General features: G+C 60.2%; 1 protein-coding gene across 1 annotated transcript in view; it reads left to right on the top strand.

Moving 5' to 3' along the window:
• The window catches only part of PADI4 (peptidyl arginine deiminase 4), a 30,566-nt gene extending 15,390 nt beyond the window's left edge, over positions 1-15,176 (top strand). The window contains exons 7-16 of the mRNA XM_041767051.1: positions 1,313-1,491; positions 1,618-1,721; positions 2,685-2,796; positions 4,118-4,225; positions 9,571-9,725; positions 10,656-10,797; positions 11,011-11,113; positions 12,265-12,332; positions 12,912-13,052; positions 14,719-15,176. Of these exons, the coding sequence (XP_041622985.1) occupies positions 1,313-1,491; positions 1,618-1,721; positions 2,685-2,796; positions 4,118-4,225; positions 9,571-9,725; positions 10,656-10,797; positions 11,011-11,113; positions 12,265-12,332; positions 12,912-13,052; positions 14,719-14,952 (1,346 nt within the window). The 3' untranslated portion in view covers positions 14,953-15,176. The remainder of the gene's footprint in view (positions 1-1,312; positions 1,492-1,617; positions 1,722-2,684; positions 2,797-4,117; positions 4,226-9,570; positions 9,726-10,655; positions 10,798-11,010; positions 11,114-12,264; positions 12,333-12,911; positions 13,053-14,718) is intronic.
• The last annotated feature ends 5,015 nt before the right edge of the window (positions 15,177-20,191 follow it).

The following is a 20,191-nucleotide window of genomic DNA, read 5'->3' as shown; positions in this document are numbered from 1 at the left end:
CCCAAGCCCCTGTTACGTAGCTTGTCCTGAGGACCAAGGCCGCGGCAGCGAGCCAGATGGCCATCCCTCCACTCCCTTCTAGAAAGGGAACACAGACGAGATGCAAACACACAGCAAGCCGATGCCTGGTGCTGGTGGCCACCGAGGAGGAAATACCGTCCCTGCCAAGGACGGCTGTAATTGCGTCTGTGTCTTCCTCTCTGCACACGCACGCACACGCACACACACGCACACAGGACGCCTGCTTCCAGGGCCTGTTGAATCCAAGCCGACTGTGTACATTCCGTAATAATTTGTCCTCCAGCATCCGCACCTGCTACTGCGTGCCGGCCCTGCTCGGGGGGCTCGGGGCTCGGGGCGTAGAGCAAAGAGCAGAACAAAGCCCCTGCCCTCGTGTCCCCTTCCTCTGGGTGGTTGAGGGAGACCGAGTGTAAAATAATTACATGAAACATCTAGTGTGTCCGAAGGCGTTAAATGCTGCGCAGAAGCAAGAGGGAAGGGGAGTGTGGATGAGGGGGAGAGTCCGAGGCAGGGTGGGGGGAGTTACGTGAGCGGAGGAGGTGCGGGAACAGCCGCGCAGGCACCCAGCGAAGGGCATTCCAGGCAGAGGGAACCGCGAGTGCAAAGGCCCTGGGGTGGGTGGCACCTGTGGGCCTGAGGGAGGGAGGCAGGGAGGCCAGCGTGCTGGAGAGCAGCACCGGAGCAGGCGGGCGGGCGTTCGGATGGCAGATGAGGGGGAGAAGAAGGGGGACGGGCCAGCTCCGGGAGGCCTGGACGGCTTTGGCTTCCAGTCTGAGGGCCGTGGGGGAGGCCATGCGAGATCCGAGTGACTAGCCTGCTACTGATTTAGTGACAGACCAAGTCTTGGCCTCCGCTGAGGCATCACCTCCTCCGGAAGCCTTCCCCGGCCCTCCGGGGTTCCCCCATCACAGCACTCACTACCATCTCTGCTGCTCCTCGCTCACCCAGGAGCCTGTGTGCTCCCTGGGGACCAGGACAGTGACCATGTCCCTGGTCTCCCCAGCTGCCAGCTGAGAGCAGGTGCTCAGGAATGAATGAGTGAATGAATGAATGAACCCTGATGCATGTTGGACTTGTATGTATGTGGTCGGGACCGGCTCGGGCGCCCCCCCACCCGCATCACTCCATCCCTGGACCCCCAGCCGGAGCGCGACGTCCCAGCTGACGCTCTGGTTTCCTTCCCCTACGGGAGGCTCATTTTGCTGCGACGTGTCGTCGTGACGGTGGTGGCCCTGGGAAGACCTGGCGGCCCCGGGGAGACTAAGACTCGGGCTTCCCTTGTCTCTGCCAGGAGGCAAACAGGTCTCCAGGTACAGGGCGGTCCTAGGGCCAGAGCAGCCCTGTCACCCCCTGGAGCTCCCCGGAGGCCAGCACAGCACAGACTTCTACGTGGAGGGTCTCGCTTTCCCCGACGTCAACTTCCCGGGGCTCATTTCCCTCACCGTCTCCCTGCTGGACACGGCCAACCCGGTAGGCCGAGGGCAGCCCCCGGGGACCCCGAGCCCCGCTAGAGGCCGGGGGTGCGGAGCCCAGCCGGGGAGGAGCGGGTGTCGGGCCCTGGCGGCCGTGGCAGCCCTGCCCTTGCCCTCCTTACAGGAGCTCCCCGAGTCCCTGCTTTTCCAAGATAGTGTGGTCTTCCGGGTGGCCCCCTGGATCATGACCCCCAACACTCAGCCCCCGGAGGAGGTGTACGTGTGCAGGTGAGCGCCTGGGGGCCAGGGGGTGGGGCACAGACACCCCCCCAGGGGCCCTGGGTTCAACTACAGCCTCCCCCCGGACCCCGAATATCTGCTGTGTAAATGGGGAGAGAGGATCCCTGCTGCAGCATGCCGAGGGGCTCTCTCTGGCCAGTTTGGAATAAAAACGCGGGAAAATTCCTGTTGCTACCGTTTCGTCCCCACTTTCCCGCCCTGATGCGGGCTGAGGGCAGCTTTCTCTCCTGAAGGCCCGTGGAGTTTGCTAGACCTGATGGATGAAAACCTTCAGCCCGTGAGCCAGCCTCAGGGCTCAGTGCGGGGCCTCTGCACCTTCTGCACCAGAAACCATTTCAAATGCCTGTTCCTGGCCAACCTCAGAGCTGTGGGGTCTGGGGGCTGGGGCTGGGGCTGGGGCTGGGGTCTGTCTGCCTTGTAACAAGCTGCTCTGGGAGCCTCGGCGTCCACCTTGCCCTCTGAGAGCACCTGTTGAGTATGCTGGGGCCTCGGGGAGGAGCTTCCCATCTACTCTTTCAGTGGCTTCTGGGCAGAAGGGGTGAGGGGCAACCTGGTGGTTACCTGGAGGTCAGGACGCAGCCTGGAAGCCAGCAAGGCCTGGGTTCGAATGCTGGTGCTGCCCCCCACCACCCCGATGGCATGACCTCGACACTGACCTCCTCATGGTGGCCTCCTCTGGAGGGAAGGGGAACCTGCCGGTCCCCTCGTGGATCGCCGCAAGAGCTCAGTGAGCTGTTTGCTGAGAGCAGAGAGACGAGATGAGCCGGGCCTCTCCATCCAGGCACAGGCATCTCCTGAGCTGCCACCGTGCACCTTGCCCACTCCATCCAGGCCTGAGCTCCTGCTCCAGCCCTGGGGACCCTATAGGGGTCCAGCTTGCCCCATCGGAGCCTGGCCAAGGCCACTGGCCCCAGGATCCAGAGCACTAAGGAGCTTGTCTTCTGCTTCTAGGATGCTGGAAAATGTGGACTTCCTGAAATCAGTAACTGCTCTGGCCAAGGAAGCCAAGTGCAAGCTGACCATCCCCTCCAAGGAACAGAGCAACGATGATCGGTGGATGCAGGTACGTGGCCCTGTGGAGCAGGCAGAGGGCCTGAGACACACCAGGGGGCCCGCACTCCTGGGGCTGGGCCTGGCGGCTTGCTGGCCACCTCTCCTCAGATGGGCAGGAAGTGAGGAACCGCTGAGGGTCCTGGCAAATGGGGCCTCAGGCAAGTGAACAAACCGGCTTTGGCTGCCAGCCACGGCATGCCTGCCATGGTCACCAAGATGAAAGCCACCTTCCTGCCCGAAAACTCTCAGATGACCCTCCAGAAATGATGCAAACCGGTCCCTCCAGTGGCCCTCCCTCCAAGCTCAGCCATCACACCAGGCCGCTCCCCTGCTCCAGCACTTTCCGTGGTTCCCATCTCCTCCTTCTCAGCCTGCCTCCAGGGCCCCCCCACCCCCAATCTGGCTGCCCCTTGCCTTTTGCCAGCCTGCTGGCCGCACCGCATCCCTATTCTGCTTCCCCCATCATGCCACGAGCTCCCTAAGGATGGAGACTGAGTCTCACTCAGGTCAGCACCCAGCACCGGCATGGGCGTGGCTGCAGGCGCTGGCAGGCTGAACCCAACCTCCTCACCACTCCCTTGACTTCTTTGCGCTTCCACCCTGCTCCGGCCCCTGTGCCTGGACCCACTGATGGTCCCTCTCTCCATTCCCATCCCCCATAACCAGTCCTGCTTGTACAATCCCAGCTCCAAAGCTTCCCCTCCGGAAGTCTCCCATCCCTCTCCTAAGCCCACAGATAGCACCCTCGCTGCCTTTCCCATCGTCCTGTCTGCGTGAAGTTGGGCCGACCTGCATAAGACTGCTGGCAGCACTATTTTTAACCTACAAAACTGGCAATTTCAGGGGGTTCAGCCTAATTGAGATCACATCCGACATCACATCTGTCAGAAAACCGGGTGCATCTCTGAGCCCTCCCCGCTTCTGCCCCCTGGGCAAGGCTGGGTCTGACCTGCCCCCTCTTTGGGGGAGGGCTGCTCTTCCCCTGCCCCCCAGGTCTCAGCGTGCCAGTTCCCATTCTCTGCCTGTCCCAAGCACATCAGGAACCCCTCCTCCCCCTCCTCACACTGGGTGCTAGGTGCCCAGCTCCCTGCGGACAGGGCCTGACGCTCGCTCACCGGGTCCCCAGCACCTGCAGCACCCGGCCCCAACATTAACCAGGAGTGGGGGTGAGCCCCTTTGGGCACACACAGGATAATAAGCTCTGCTTCCTCAGAGCCCCTTCTCTGGGATCACACACTGCACAGGGATTAGCCCTTGAGCACAGGGGAGGGTGACCGCGCGCAGGCCCCCACCCCACGCCCCTCAGCCCTCTTTCCGCTCGCCCTGCACAGGACGAGATAGAGATCGGCTACATCCAAGCCCCGCACAAGACCCTGCCCGTGGTCTTTGACTCTCCGAGGAACAGGGGCCTGAAGGACTTCCCCATCAAGTGCTTGCTGGTACGTGCTGGGGGGCCGGTGGCTCCGGGACCCCCTGCCCCAGGCCTCCTTCCTCCCCGGGCTCGGCAGGTTACTTCCTGTATTTTGTCACTGCCGAGATGAAAGCGGGCTCTCCCTTTCCCAAAGTTCCTTCCAGCCATGAGCTCAGCCTGTCCTCAGAATAACCCTGCCAAGGACGTCAGGTCATGCTGGGCCGTCCTTGTCCCACTGAGGAGTGGAAGCTCTATCTTTTGGGGAGGAGGGATCTGGCCCTTGTGGTGGGTCCATCTGGGATATGGGGCGGGTTTGGGGATCAGAGTGGTCATTTCCTAGATGTGAGTCTGCATGTGTGTGTGGGTGGAGTGGGGGGCATGTATCGGTGAGTCATGCCAGACCAGCCCGGCGGGTTCGTGTAGACTCAGCACAGAATTATCATGATAGGGGCAGCCCAGGTGGCTCAGTGGTTTAGCGCCACCTTCAGAGTCCCAGGATCGAGTCCCACGTCGGGCTCCCTGCATGGAGCCTGCTTCTCTCTCTGCCTGTGTCTCTGCCTCTCTCTCTCTCTGTGTCTGTCATGAATAAATAAATACAATCTTAAAAAAAGAGAGAGAATCATCATGATAGGAATAGTCACATTGACTGAGCACACACTCTGTCGGTCACGATGCCAGGTTCTCTACAAGCACGGACTCGTTTAATTCGTCCAGCAACCTTTAATCTAGATGCTATCACTAGGCCCATTTTATAGATTGGGAAACTGAGGCTCAGAGAGATACAGTCGCTTTCCCAAAGTCACACAAAAGAGGGGAGGAGCTGGCCCTCAAACCAGGCGGCTTGGCCCCGGGAGCGAGCTCCGTTCCCAGGATGCCACCAGGTGCGCACTCCAGGTGCCAGGGCAGCGCAGCGGAAAGGAGTGGGGGGCGCAGGGTGCAAGGTTTGCACCGAGGAATGGCTTTCCGGGGAGCACCCTGCGCCCCGGGGAAGGGGAGGCAGCCCTGCCCACACGGGAGGCTTTGAAAGCAAGTCTGAGCTCGACTCCGCACCTTGTCCGTGTCTCGCTCGCTCTCCCGCGCTGAGCGGTGCCACACAGATTTCGTTGGGTCCGGGTGTCTCTCTGGCTGGAATCAGGTTCCTCCTGTTTCAGGACCTCGGGGATCAAGGGGCAGCTGCTGCGGGGACTACGTTCCCTCCCGCTGCTTTCAGCCCTGCTCCACTCAGCGGCCTGTCGCCCGCTTCACTGTGCTGAGGGTGACAGAGGCCAGAGTCTCTGACATCACAAGCCTAATCGCCAGCGTCACCTCAGCACAGGTGTCCCCACCTTTCCCACACCTGGCCTTGCATCACCTCAGCACAGGTGTCCCCACCTTTCCCACACCTGGCCTTGTGCGAGGGGCTGCGATGCTTGCTCAGGCAAGCGCAGCTGTGGTTTTCTGACTCGCATCACCCAGGAGGGGAATTGGGGTAAAAGTCAAATTTGTCACCAGACAACGTCGCCATCTGCTCTTCCAAACTCCTCATGGGCCGCTTTGCCTGTTCCTCACCCAGCGCCAACCCCACTTTCTAGGCCGCCTTCCTGTTCTCCAAAGTGCCCAACTCCCCCGCACCGGAGCCTCCGCAGGGGCCGTTCCCTCTGCCCACCGTGCTCTTCCCGCTTCACATAAATCTCTGACTTGTTATTTTGCTTTTGTTGTTTCCCCGCTAGACTGTGAGCAGCATGGGGGGGGGGGGTGGGGAGCAGGGCCAAGGCCACGGTGCCCATCACGCGGACGGCCGTTTAGCACACCGCATGCTCGCAGGGGCTGTTCTTCCCCTAAGAAAAAAATTCAGTAAATTTTTACACCAGCCGTGAGTGGAAAACCAGCAGCACTTACCGTGCGCAGAGGGCAACGGTGGAGGTAGACAGAGTGAAAATAATGCCACCGGAGCCACTCCACGCGAGGGGGTGCAAGAGCTGAGTAGCCGAGGTTTGCTCCCTGGATGTTAACATGGGTTTTGAGGATGGATTTGCACACTCTGGGCCCTCGATGAGCCCGAAACACTAGAGGAGAGCTCAGGGCGACACGTGTCAGTCTGTGCGGGAAGCTGCACAAGCAGCCGTGAGCAGCCCCTGCACCCGCTGCTGCTGGGGGGCCACTTCGCACGCGGGCCAAGGGCACACCCCCACTTGCCTTGGGAAATCCAAGCCCGTGGCCTGTGGAGCTGAGCCCCTCTCGTGGCAAAGGCCAAGGCAGCGACTTCTGTGAATTTATCATTCGTTCATCAAATACTCTATGAGCCTGTGCTCCGTGCCCAGCCTCGCTCTGAGCACTTGGGATACATCATGAGCAGCACCAAGGATCCCACCCTCATGGAGGTGACATTGTAGCCCAAGACGACAGACAGTGAACATTAAGTACTGTGAACAAATACATTATATCGTACATTGGAAAGTGGAATCTAATGCTACAGGGAAAAAAAGGAACAGAATCAAGGGGATCCCAGGTGCTGGAGTAGTGGGGGGATTATGCTGCAATTTTATCCTATTTTTTTATTTAAGGATTTTGTTTATTTATTCATGAGACACAGAGAGAGAGGCAGAGACACAGGCAGAGGGAGAAGCAGGCTCCCTGCGGAGATCCCGATGCGGGGCTCGATCCCAGGATCCCAGGGTCATGATCTGAGCCAAAGGGAGATGTTCAACCCCTGAGCCACCCGGGTGCCCCTACATGGCAATTTTAAATAGGAAAAGGTCAAGGTAGGTCTCTTTGAGAAGCGGACAGTGGAGCAAAAACTCCAAAGAGGTGAGAGAGTCAGCTGCAAGGATGTCTGGGTGAGGAGTGTCTGAGGCGGAAGAAAGCCAGTGCAAAGGCCCTGGGGCAGGAGCAAGCCTGGCAGAATCAGAGAAAAGAGCGGGGAGGCCAGAAGGGGTGGAGCAGAGAGAGCAAGAGGAAGGGTGGGATCTCTTTGCCGCACCTGCTGGGAAGGGAGACAGTTCTCAATGATCAGACTGTCGACATTCCAGAAAACGCAGACGTCCCTCTGAGGGGACGCAGACTGTTACTGCGAAGGGCCCCAGGGGAACCCCGCGGAGGGACTTCAGTCACATGCACGAGGAAGCCAGTCTCGTTGGAAAGAAGAAGAAGAGGCTCTAAGTGGACACATGGTGGGAGGTGGAACAGAACTGGAGTCGTGGGCAGAGCAGGTCAAGAGCGTAGCGCCGGGCTTCGTTACGAGGTCTGTGTGCGCTCGCTTCCCCATCAACGTCGTGGTGCAGGAGGATGCTTCTCGGGTTGAAATCCAACATTTCTGGGGTGAAAAATACGTCCCCTGGGCTCGGATAAGGCCAGGTGTTGCGTGTTCAGTATCTTGAGATAAAACGAGTTAATTCTTGAAGGAAATGGCATTGAACTTGCATCAAACTCAGCAGCTTGGATTCGGCAAGCCACGGGAGTTCAAAGTGAGGATATCGGAAAATCTGGGGACGGTATCCACGTTTCTGAAAAAGGAACAGTCCACCAGGCTGATGGGTAAGATCCACAGCTACAGAAACAGCAAGATGTCGGATGGTTTTTCAGACTTACCTGTGATATTTGAAAGATGCAATAAAAGCTGTATCGACTTGGAGGGAAGAATGAAGGCAGGGCGGGAGGAGAGGCTGTCAGAGGTGATGGGGATGGAGTCGGGGGCAGGTCCTGTGGCCACTTGCGGGGCTGTTTGTTTAAACCCTGAGAAACTGGGGGATTGTTGCAGAATCTTAAACGGAGGATTTGACCTGACGGATGTTATAAAAGGGAAGCTCTGGTTTCTTGTTGAGAATGGATGGCAGGGGGGCAGGGGGGCAGATGGGCAGGTGGGCAGGGACATGAGGTGCAGGGAGGAGGCAGGAGGCAGGGGGGCAGGGACAAGAGGTGCAGGGAGGAGGCAGGAGGCAGGGGGCAGGGACAGGAGGTACAGGGAGGAGGCAGGGGGGCAGGGACAGGAGGTGTAGGGAGGAGGCAGAAGGCAGGGGGGCAGGGACAGGAGGTGCAGGGAGGAGGCAGGGGGCAGGTGGGCAGGGACAGGAGGTGTAGGGAGGAGGCAGGAGGCAGGGGGGCAGGGACAGGAGGTGCAGGGAGGAGACAGGGGGCAGGGGGCAGGGGTTGGCAGGGAAATGCAGATGGGAGACAGATGTGTGGGGTGGTCAGCACGTGTTCCATGTTCCGGGAGACTGGGTGCCAGCACCAGGAGGAAGACAACTATAGAGAATAAAGGATGAGAGAAGAGGCTGGGGCAGGCTGCCCCGTGCACAGGAGCCTGAGACGCAGGACCCGACAGCGTGCAGTGTCCTGAAGGCCAAGCACAGAGAGTGTGTGAGGACATGAGTGTGACCAGCTGACTCCCCTGATGCCAGAGGGCACGGCTCTCAGGGTCAGCTGTGTGGTCAGGAAGTTTCCAGGGCACAGCGGGCACGGGAGTCGGGCTGGCATGGGTGTCAGAGAGAAAGGGAGAAGTGGGATTGGGAACGATCGCCCTTTTGGGGAACGCTGGGGCCAGTGCAGTAGGCAGAATGGTGGCCCTCAAACAGGCTCGTGCTAATCCCCAGGACCCGAGGCTTTCCTGTGGCAAAAGGCGCTGGCGGGTGTGACTCAGTTCGGGACCCTGGGATGGGGAGGCGCCCTGAGTGATCTGGCGGGCTCTAACCATCCTGGTGCTCCTTGACGGAAGACGGAAGACGGAAGACGGAGTGGGAGAAAGGCCGTGTAGACACAGCAAGTACCCTGACCACGAGGGAAGAGGCCACCAGGCACGGTGACGGCCAGAAGCTGGAAGGGCAGGGAAACAGTCTGCCCTCGGGGCCTCCAGAGGCAACCAGCCTGCCTTGATGTTAGCCCTGGTTTCAGAGCCCAGAGAGAACAAATGTGTGTTGTTTTAAGCCACTAGCTGTGTCACAGCAGCCACAGGAAACTCATAGTGGGGGTGAGAGATGTGTCGCCTGCCTGTTCTTCCCATGAAGATCCACGCGGGACGCCACAGCCACTTGGGGAAGCCGGTTCCAGCCCAGTCGGGAGGGAGCACGGTGCGGTCCAGGAGGCTCGCTGTGTAGACGGCCAGTCCCTCCATCATCTGGCTGTGGGGCCTGAGGAAGCCACCCACCGCTCTGACCAGCCTTCTGTCTGCAGAATGAGGACAAAAATGCTACTTGGCAGATTCACTGTCCCTCCCCAGTTAAGGTTTGCGACGCCGTGGGCTCGCACCAGGCCCCCACCGCCGCTCCCTCCGCGGCCGGCGAGTCCGCCCGGGTCTGCGCTGCACCAGCTCCGGCCACGGCGAGCCTTCCTGTGGCTGGGAGGCCCGTCCTCACGCGGGGACCCGCTCTCCACGCCTGGCATGCGCTTCTCCCATCGCAGGGGCCAGATTTTGGCTACGTGACTCGAGGGCCCGAGACTGGAGAGGTTACTACCTTCGACTCCTTTGGAAACCTGGAAGTGAGCCCCCCGGTCACGGTCGGGAGGAAGAAGTACCCTCTGGGCAGGATCCTCATTGGGACCGGCGGCTACCCCAGGTGAGGAGGGCAGGGGCAGAGAGGGCCGGGCCTGGGGGCCCCAGGAGAGGAGGGCAAGTACGGAGAGGGCCGGACCCAGGGGCCCCAGGAAAGGAGGGGAGGGGCAGAGAGGGCCAGACCCAGGGGCCCCAGGTGAGGAGGGGAGGGCTGGCTCTGCCGGTGCGGGGAAGGAAGGCAGCCGTGAGCAAGAGGGACAAGGCCTTGCTGCTGCTGTTCTAGTGGGCGAGACACAATGTTAGACAAATAAGATGATTTCAAATAGTGAAGAAAGCAAAAAGAGAGGGGCAGAGGAAGAGTGGGAACTGTTAGGGTGACTAGGGAGGGGCTCGCTGAGAGGGCAGCCCTGGAGCTAAGGCCCGATGACAACAAGGACAGGGCTGTGTGGGATCTGGGGTGGAGGGTTCCTGGCGGATGAAAGAGCACGTGCAAAGGCCCTGCGGCAGGACTGGGTGTTCAAGAAGGCAGAGTGGCCAGAACAGATTGCATGATGGGGAGCAGAGGGCTAGACTGGGAAGGACCGTGGAGACAGAGCCAGGAGACTGAAGCCCGTGGAAGTGGAGGAATGGTCCCTGGTCTTCACCACCAAGGAGGGATTTACCCACTCGGCTGGGGCCAGCTCTCCACATCCACCCGGGTAATATGGGCCAGCCTCAGGCTTACCCCAACAGCAGCATCTGGGCCGAGTCAGTGAGCAGGGTGTTCTGAGGCTAAGCTCTGGTCTTACTGTGCCGACTTGGTGCCTCAGTTTCCCCCCTCCAACAAACTGGTAAATTCCTCCCGTTTGGAGGATGGCGTAAAGGAGTCCAGGCCTCTGAATCCCTTTCCTTGCTGAAGGGGGGAGGCTTGACGCGCCTGCCAGTCCTCCATGTCCCTCAGAGGTGCCCCTGCTGCCCCCGTCCCCGTGACACCCCCTCTGTCCTGTGCGGGCAGCAAGGAGAGCCAGGAGATGCACCAGGCCGTGCAGGACTTCCTCAGCGCCCAGCAGGTGCAGGCGCCCGTGAAGCTCTACTCCGACTGGCTGTTTGTGGGCCACGTGGACGAGTTCCTGAGCTTCGTGCCCGCGCCCAAGAAGGTGCAGTCCCGGGGGGCTCCCTGAAGGAAGCCCCATGCCTCCTCCCCGGGCCCCCAAGCCTCGCTCTGCCGACTGCCCCGGGAGGCCTGCCCGGCCGCGTACAGCCGCCTGGCCTTCCCTCACACCAGGAGGGGGCCCCCCTGGGTCGGAGCCCATGCTTTGGGGAGCCCCCGGGGGCACAGCTGACCTCTGCCCCCGTGTTCCTGCCTCCAGGGCTTCCGGCTGCTGCTGGCCAGCCCCCGGGCCTGCTACGCACTGCTGGAGGAGCAGCTCAAGGGGGGCCACGGGGAGGCTGCGCTCTTTGAAGGCATCAAGAGTAAGCTGGCTCTGCCCCCCGCATCGGGCTCCGTTCTCCACCGTCGCTGGGTCCCCCCTAGGGGATGGCAGCGAGTGGGCGGTGGCTGTCCCCTGAGCACCTGCTGTGCGCCAGGCTCCGCGTGACCCCGGGCCGAGTAGCTCCCCACCCTCGCCGTTGGGGCTCAGGTCTCGGGGAAGTGACTCCCGTTGGGGCTCAGGTCTCGGGGAAGTGACTCAAGTAAATGACAACAGCTCAGGGGGCCTTGTGAGAAGGGGGGTGGCGGGTCCCTGGGAGGAGTCCAAGGGAGGCTTCCTGGAGGAGGCAACAGACCGGGCGAGCGGGAGCATGAGTGAGGAGGAGGTCGCCCAACGGGGCGCTGGGACAAGAGGAGGAGGAGACACATCTCAGGCAGAGGGAACAGGGAATGCAAAGGCTCAGAGGCAGGAGAGAGCAAAATAAAGTGTCTGAGGACCCAAACGAAGTCCAGTCTGGCTCAAATGCTGAAGGAGTGAATGAATGAATGAGTGAGCGAGTACATGAACCAGCGAATGAAAGTTCTGTCCGTCCGGAGCACAGAAGGAAATCTTGACGTCCGCAGGCGTGCGCTGGCTCAGAGGTTGGTGAGTCTCCACCGCCGAGAGGTTTTACCAAGTATCTGCAGGGCGTCGTGTGATATCAGGGACCCGTTAGACCCCCGTCTGCCTCTCGGAGATGGGATCCCTTTGGAGGTAATTTAAGGGACTGAAACATTTTTTTATTTTTTAAAAAATTGTATTTATTTATTTGACAGAGAGAGGGAGAGAGAAAGAGCGAGCACAGGCAGGGGGAGCAGCAGAGGCAGAGGGAGAAGCAGGCCCCCCGCTGAGCAGGGAGCCCGACGCGGGACTCGATCCTAGGACCCCGGGATCAAGACCTGAGCCGAAGGCCGATGCTCAACCACTGAGTCACCCAGGGGCCCCAAGAAAAATGCTTTTAAGGAGAACTTACGCTCTTGAAATATTTCATTAAAGGCATTCGCCTCCTAGATGCTCCCAGCGAACCTGTGCGTTAGGAATTACAGCCGCCGCCTTTTTATAGCTGGGAAGGCCGAGGCCCCGCGGGGCCCACCAGGAGGGGGGACCTCGGCCTCTGAACTCATCGGCATTCTTTTTCCTTTTTCTCCATGACAGAAAAAAACCAGAAAATAAAGGACATCCTGTCAGACAAGAAACTGAGAGACCAGAATTCCTACGTGGAGGTACCAGCCTGGGAGGCAGGGGACGCACAGCCCGGGCGGACGGGCGCGGGGCGGGTGCCTTCACCTGGGCACCCGACGCAGAGCCTTCCCCTTCCGCCGGCTGCGTCTCGGCGGGGTGGTTAACGGATTTGGGATTTGGGCAGCCGTGCGTGGGACCGACAGACAGACGCTAGTCACCACCGTGGGAACACGCGCGAAGGATGCGTGGGAAAGGGGGGATGGGAGGCCTGGAAAGCCGGAGCCCCGGGAAGATGGGTGCAAGTCTCAGAAGTGGAGGAACAGGCAGGAGAGAGGCCGAATGCTAGAGGGACACGGGGTGGCCAGGAGCACGGGGACAGGTGGGCAGAAGCAAGAGGCAGGGGGCTGGAGCAGAGCAGAGCCAGGGAAGGAGGGAAGCGAAGGAGGTGCCATCGCTGCCTTGCCCACGCTGTCCCTGTGTCCTCCCCACCATGGTCCCCAACCCCCAGGGGCGCCCCGCTGTGCCCCATCACCCCCACCGGCCCTCCACCCCCTCATCGCCTGGCCCCTGCCCGAGTTGGCCCCACCACGCTCCCCCTGCCCGCCCCCCCCCCCCCCCAGAAATGCATCGACTGGAACCGGGAGGTGCTGAAGCGGGAGCTGGGCCTGAGCGAGCGGGACATCGTGGACATCCCCCAGCTCTTCAAGCTTCAGGAGGAGGACAGTGGGATCCTCAAGGCCGAAGCCTATTTTCCAAACATGGTGAGGAGGTGGGCTCCGGGGTGGGCCCAGGGCCTTAAGTCAGGGACCCGGGGTGCGGATCCAGGCGGCTTGGGCATCTCACAGCCGCCCTGGGAGCCCAGACTCTCATGGGTCTCCCTCATAGATGAGGCCCAGAGAGGTCGGGTCTCCGGCACAGGAACCCACAGCTGGTAAAATGGGATTTAGAGCTGGAACCCGAAGCCAGGGTCTGGCTGCAGAGCCCACGCCGTCACCACCGGGGCTCTTCCCCGCACGGGCTGCGGTGGGGGTGCGGTGAGCAGAGCAAGCCGCTACCAGGGTGCTCTCGGGTCGCGTTTGGAAGGGATAAGGGTGGGCGCAGCACTGCAGACTGGGTGCTCCGGGGAGGCCCCTCTGAGGGCAGGAAGCCAGCGCTGCCGGGCTGGGCAGATTCTCTCCTCTGAAGGGCAGACTTGAGGGGGCTCCCGCCTTACCAAGGACCTTACACTGTGACCCCCTCCCACCAGCACCATCTCAAGGCTGCCTGTTGTATTTTTACTGTCCCTGTGCCCTTCCTCGGTCTCCACCAAGGATACCGGAGGGCCAGGCGGCAACCTCACCCAGTTCTCCGGGGGCCCCTCGGCTCCCCTCTACTGCTGGGGCCGGAGGTCACAAGTCAGGGGCAGTGGGGAGCCCCTGGCACAGTGGATGTCAGACTGGTTCCCCCCGGCTCACTGGGGTTCAAAGATGGTGCCTCAAAACCCAGTGGTTTGGATTTTCTGTTTTAGGCATCAAGGTACTGCAGGAGATTTTGTTTAGATTTTGTTTAGAAGAAGAGGGTCTGTGGTTAAAGCAGGCAGGAGGGGGGCCCTTGAACAAAATTCCTTGGCCCCAAGCATTTGGTTGCATCGCACGAGCCCAGCCAGGGGTTCCCAGGCAGGAAAGGCCGACGCTGGCGGCCAGGGGATGGGGCATCGTGAACGAAGGCGTGGGTGCCACTCGGTGCCTTGACTGCGGGCTCTGCAGGGGGCCTGAGCCTGGCTCAGCCCCAGGGACCCCCGGCGGGAGGTGCGGGTGTGGACGTGGAACCAGACAGAGTGTCTCCCTGAGTGAGACACTCGGCCAGCAGGGGCTGGTCTGAGCCGTGACAACGACTCCTGAGCCCGGGAGACTGACCCTGCACCTGCTCCGTGAGCGTGACAGCTCGTTGTCCCAGCAACGTAACTGCATTTGGGCTCCTGTTGCTGGTGAGGCTCAGAGAGGCCAAGTGACTTGCCTAAGGTCATGCAGCTATTGAGTAGCCGGGTTGGCCTGCAGCCAAAATCCTCCTCCTTTCACCTCCTGGGATAAGGGAGGGAAACAGCTCTTTACATAAGTGTTAGGTAATACACGGGGAGCACTAACTGCCGGGGTTCGGGGACTCACGGGCGGCTTCACAGAGGGGGTGCCCCTGGAGCTGGGCCTCGAGTCACACAGAGTTTGCCAGAAGGTGGCAGATGGGGAAGGAGAGTGTAGCGTTCATAACACGGGCCCCGGAGTCGATAGACTTGGGTGGTCTGAGTCCGCCCACTTTACCTGTCTGGGCCTCCGTTTCCCCATCTGTGAAGTGGGGCTGCTATTTCTGAAGATCAGAAGAAAAAGGGGACACATGGGTGGTGATGCAGGCTGCTGCCCTGAGCTGGGAACCCCCCCCCCCACCTCCTTGCAGGTGAACATGCTGGTGCTGGGGAAGCACCTGGGCATCCCCAAGCCCTTCGGGCCCATCATCAACGGCCAGTGCTGCCTGGAGGAGAAGGTGCGGTCCCTGCTGGAGCCGCTGGGCCTGCACTGCACCTTCATCGACGACTTCTACGCCTACCACGTGCGGCACGGGGAGGTCCACTGCGGCACCAACGTGCGCCGGCAGCCCTTCTCCTTCAAGTGGTGGAACATGGTGCCCTGAGCCCGCCTCTACTCGCCACCCCGAAGTCCTTGCCCTCCCGAAGCTCCCGGCCAGACGCTCTGGTCCCCTGCAGTGTGGCATTGCAAGAGCGCCTGGGCACAGGCTGGCTCCCTGGCTGTAGCCACCCTCCCTGCAGCAGTTTGCCCCCTTCCGCTGTGCCCTGGCCTCTGGGGCACCCCCTTCTGAGGACCCCAAGATAGTCCTGGCCTTGCAAACTCGTTTCTGCTGTGTGACACCCCAATAAAGTTTTATAATCTCTTTGTAAGTGAGGTCAAGCCAGCGTCGCCATCCTTTGTGCATTCGCTCGTTGTCACCATCAGACTGAATGTCACAGGCTCGAAGGTGCTGTGGGGCACGTGGAAGGCCAGCGTGACCACGCGTGGCTTTCTCTCCCCAGCCTATCCTTGGTCTGTGATGTCTTCTGTGACCAGAGCCCAGCTGATTCTAAGCTCCCACAGAGCCCTTGATGGGGCAGGGGTGGGAGTGGGGGGTGAGGGGAGGGCTGAGCTCCCCCTCCAGCCCCAGGGATGCAGCACATCCCTCCTGCAAAGTGCATTGAAGTCCGTTTCCAAGCAGGCAGCTGCGTGAACATCCTGAGGCTTACGGATGCCCGTTTGATGGTTCGCTGTCGTGTGGACGTGTCAAGGACGCACCTGTGCTGTGTGCTTCGTGATAAGGAGAATTATAGGAAGTGCACTGGGTTCTGAGCACATGGGCAGGAAGAGCGGCAGGGACAGTCCTGTGGGCCTTGGACTGGTCGGAGACCCCAAAGGGACGCGCATAAAGTTCCCAGGACAAGGGCGGGGCCAGGGGTTGCACTCCTGTTCACGCTGTCCTTTGAGACAAAGGCAACAGACGCCTGGAGCAAGAACCCGAGGGGAGCGTGAGGATCGTGAAATCCATCCAGGGAGCAGCGAATTCTCTGTGTCCCTCACACTTGTTGCCTTTCCAGCCCGGTGAAGGGCCCGGTGTGACGCTGTCCCCAGGCTTTGCGGAAGGAAGTCCCTCACTCCCTCTGTGACCTTTATGTTTCCTTTCATGGCCCTGACATGGGGACTTAGGTTCCTCTGCAGAAAACAAAATCTGATGCATCTGGTGCCTGGAGATTTTAAAAAATCAAGGCCAGATCTTGGCTGCATAGAGCCTGAGATGCTCAGAAAACACCCGGAGATACTGGTTTCATGTGGTCGTTGGAGAACGTACGATGGTGGAAAAGGTGGACATCCAACCCCTCCACCCTCGCACCACACAGAAAGGGATCCCAGAAAACCTGGCTCGAACTGTGCGTCTCTGAGGAGAGTCCGCTGCTTCGCCTCCCAAATTGCCAGGCAAAGGATACACGAGTGGGTTTTGCGGACCAGCAAGGGGCCTGTGCCCAGGAGGTCATCCCCAGACCTGACCGACGGGCTCAGCAGACAAAAGCTAAAGGTTTGGCCGGGTTGTGGGGCTGCAGAAGGACCCAGGGACGGGCTGGTGACTGAGGCAGCCTTGGCACCACGACACACGTGGGAGCATCTGCCAAGGGCCAGGCCCAGGGGAGGGAAAGCACCGGCTGAGTCCTGCCAGCCCCTCGGAGCACCGAGCCATCGAGGACAGCGCCTGGGAAGCTAGAACTTTCCAGCTGCCTCCCGTCCCTTCGCCAGCGGCCACAGGCTACTTTCCCGAGGCTGCCGTATGTGACAGGTTACCGCCAACTGGGGTTCGTAACACAAGGGACATGGATCCGCCCAGCTCTGGAGGCCAGAAGCCCCAAATCAGTGTCCGCGGGCTGAGATCAAGGGGGGGGGGCAGGGCTGAGCCCCCCGGGGGCCCCTGGAGGAGTCCGTTCCTCATCTCTTCCAGCTCCTGGTGGCCGCGGCATGCTTCCAGAACCCTCCTGTGCTCACCTTGCCTTCCTCTATGTGGCAAATCTCCCTCTGCTGCTTCACAAAGACGCTCGTCCCTGCTTTTAGGACCCACCCAGAAAAGCCAGGATAATCTGCCCATTTCAAGGACTCGTGGTCACATGTGCAAAGACTGCCTGTACGAGGTGGCACAGGTTCCAGGGATTAGGACCTGACATCTCATGGGCCGGGGCCGTTAGTCCACGTGCCACAGGTCAGGAGCCCCCTGGTCCAGCTGCGGCAGGCGGAAGGGGCAGAGAGAAGCCGAGCATCCCTTCTCCACAGCCTGAAGCGTTGCACCTGCATTAAGCTCTAATGATCAGGGCACCTGGGGGTGCTCAGTGGTTGAGCGTCTGCCTTTGGCTCAGGTCGTGATCTCGGGGTCCTGGGATCGAGTCCCGCATTGGCAGGGAGCCCACTCCTCCCTCTGCCTGTGTCTCTGCCTCTCTCTCTGTGTCCATCATGAATAAATACATAAAATCTTTAAAAAAATAATAAACCCTAATGGCAAAGGGACAAAACTCAACTTTTTAAAAATTAAGATATAGGGGTGCCTGGGTGTCACAGTCGGTTAAGCACCAACTCTTGGTTTTGGTTCAGGTTGTGATCTCAGGGTCATGAGATCAGGCCCTGCCTGGGGCTCTGCGCTGAGTGCGGAGTCAGCTTGGGATTGTCTCTCCCTCTCCCTCTGCCCTTCCCTCTGCTTTCTCTCTTGAAAATAAATAAATAAGTAAATCGATAAATCAATCAATCAAGACTGAGCTATAATGGACACGTAACACTGGACGAGGTTAAGAAGTACAGCGTTGATCTGATCCACTTACACACAATAGGATCACCACATGGTGGTGGCTAACACCTCTGCACGCCACATAATTATCCTGTCTTCTGTTGGGGGGGCTGCGGGGCAGATTTAATTTTATAAAACCAAGTGGGAGGTTTTCTTTTGTGTGCAGTTTGACTTTTGAACCTCGGAGTTGAAATTATCTGGTCACTGTTTTGTGTCTGGTTCCCAGAAACTGATGCGGGGAGGGGGAGGTGTGCCCGCAGGTGGGGGATGGGGCGGGGAGGTGGGGGAGAAGCAGGAGACAATGAGCTGTGTGGTGGCTACAATGGTTCTGGGTGACCCAGGGGATGCCCTGGTGCTGGGATAAACCCTTGAAGTTGTCCTGAATTAAGATAAACAGCCTGCCCTTGTCCTCCCCTCCCCCACGTTGGAGGAAGCTGCCCCCAGAGGGGGGGACGCGGCCTTGGGAACTGGCACGGTGGACAATTCCAGGAGGGGGGCCCTGCAGCAGCTGGGGGAATGAGTGATGCCTGCGTCCCGAAGGGGGTCAGGTGGCGCACCATAGCATCCCCCACAGTGACCTGAAGTGACCGTGGGACCCGGTGACTGGGGAGTGAGCTTCGTGGAGGAGCTAAGGGGGACTGTGTACACTGAGTAAGCATGCAGGGAGCTGTGGGAGTGTAAGCAAACTTGCCTCGGGGTCACAAAGCCCTTGGTTTGCTTGGAGAGCCCCATGGAAGCCCACTGGGTTATCTTTTTGAGGGGAATGGGGGTCATGTAGTCATTTGCATAAGAATTTATTGAGCATCTCCTACGTCCGGGACCCTTTTGTGGGTGCTGGGGATTCAGTGATGAACAGGAAGCCCCCTGGAGGGGGAGCAAGACCCACTCTAGATCTCCCCAAGTCCTTCCCAGGCCCAAAGGGGTCTCCGTCCCCCAAGTTGAGAGTGCTCTGCACCCCCACACATGCCCCGCTCAGAACCCTGGCACAAGGCAAGGTGGTCCAAGGTCAGGGGGACAGAGCTCCCAGACTGGCTCCAGAAGCCAGAGCCCAGGGCTCAGCAACCACCCCCCCCCCCCCCAGCCCGGCCATCCCCTCCCTCCAGCCCACCTCCTCCGGCTTGTGTGTGAGCAGCCAGGCAGGCCGGTGGGCGGCCGTGGGCGAGAGCACGCTCGGGCTGAGCGCCTCCTCCCTGTTGAATCTTTGCCACTTTCAGCCCAACCAGGAGGGCTTTTAGGGTCTTCCTGGCCCACCCACTGTCTCCAAGACAAGCCCCTAAATAAAGCCGCCCCTGACAGTTAAATGTTGCGCGTTTAACGCTTCCAAGGAGGGATATTTCTACTTTCAGTCCCGAACTTAACAAGCCTGGCGGATGGCAGCGGACTTTACTCAGGACCCAACTCACGCCCCTGTGCCGTGTTACACACCAGACACCCATCACAGCGCTGCGCGTCAGGGCCAAAGCCTGAAGACCAACGTGCCTACCTGCAACGGTCCGGCTCTGCTGGGAGGACCCTGCAGCCTTGAAGAGGGATGAGGATGCTCTTCACATGCTGCCAGGAAGGCCTCTCTCCGGGTCGCACCATGAAGTGCAGACAGCGAGACACGGACCCTGGGCAGTGTGCGCTGCCACGCACATAAAGATAAGGAGGAGGGGAGGACATGCACAGGCGTTTGCTGGTCATGCGTGACATTTCTATGGACACACACAGATGCCGCTGGCTGCCTCCATCAGGAACTGGGCAGGTGACAGCAGGGGGGACGCTGTTGCAAGCCCCCTTTGAACTTGGGACCCTGTGAATGTGCTTATTTCAAAAACAACCATAAACCTTCACTTTTAAACCATAAAATGAACACTGCTTTTAAGTTCGCTGCTGGGGTGCCTGGGCGGGTGGGCGGGGGCGGGGGTGGGGGCTCAGTCTGTCAAGCATCTGCCTTCAGCTCAGGCCATGGTCCCAGGGTCCCGGAATCGAGTCCCGCGTCAGGCTCCCTGCATGGAGCCTGCTTCTCCCTCTGCCTCTCTCTCTCTCTCTGTCTCTCTCACGAATAAATAAATAATTTAAAAATAAATAAAGTTAGCTGGGGAGTCCCTTGGGCAGGAGCAGTTCTCCTTTCTCTGCCCAGTGTGCTCAGGGAAGATGGGAGGCAGCTGGTGAGCCAACCAGGCTCTGCAGGGGCTCCCCTGCTCACTGGCTCTTCCAACATTTGCCATGCTCTGTCTGGGAGCGGAGGCCACTGCTGTGGACAAGGCGTGCCCCCTAATCACCTGAGGATGGGACCCCAGGCCTGGCGGGCCCAGGAGTCCATGACATTGACGAGCGCCCTGATCATTTCTGCAACCGCCCCGCGTTGAGAACCCCGGGCCCAGCCCTTCGCCCGGCTCACCTCCTCAGTTTCCAGGAAGCACACGCCCTAGAACTAACTGAGGCCCCAGGGCCCCGAGATGCTGCCACACGCTGCCATCCTGACCACCGCCCCACACACACCCCTGCAGATATGTGCTCCTGACACTTCCAGCTGAGCCAGTCCTGCAGCCCATGGCCGGGTCGCCCTGCACCCCTGCCCCGC

This window comes from Vulpes lagopus, chromosome 8 (genome assembly GCF_018345385.1).
Source record: "Vulpes lagopus strain Blue_001 chromosome 8, ASM1834538v1, whole genome shotgun sequence".
Lineage (NCBI taxonomy): Eukaryota > Metazoa > Chordata > Mammalia > Carnivora > Canidae > Vulpes > Vulpes lagopus.
This window is presented reverse-complemented; position numbering and strand designations above follow the sequence as displayed.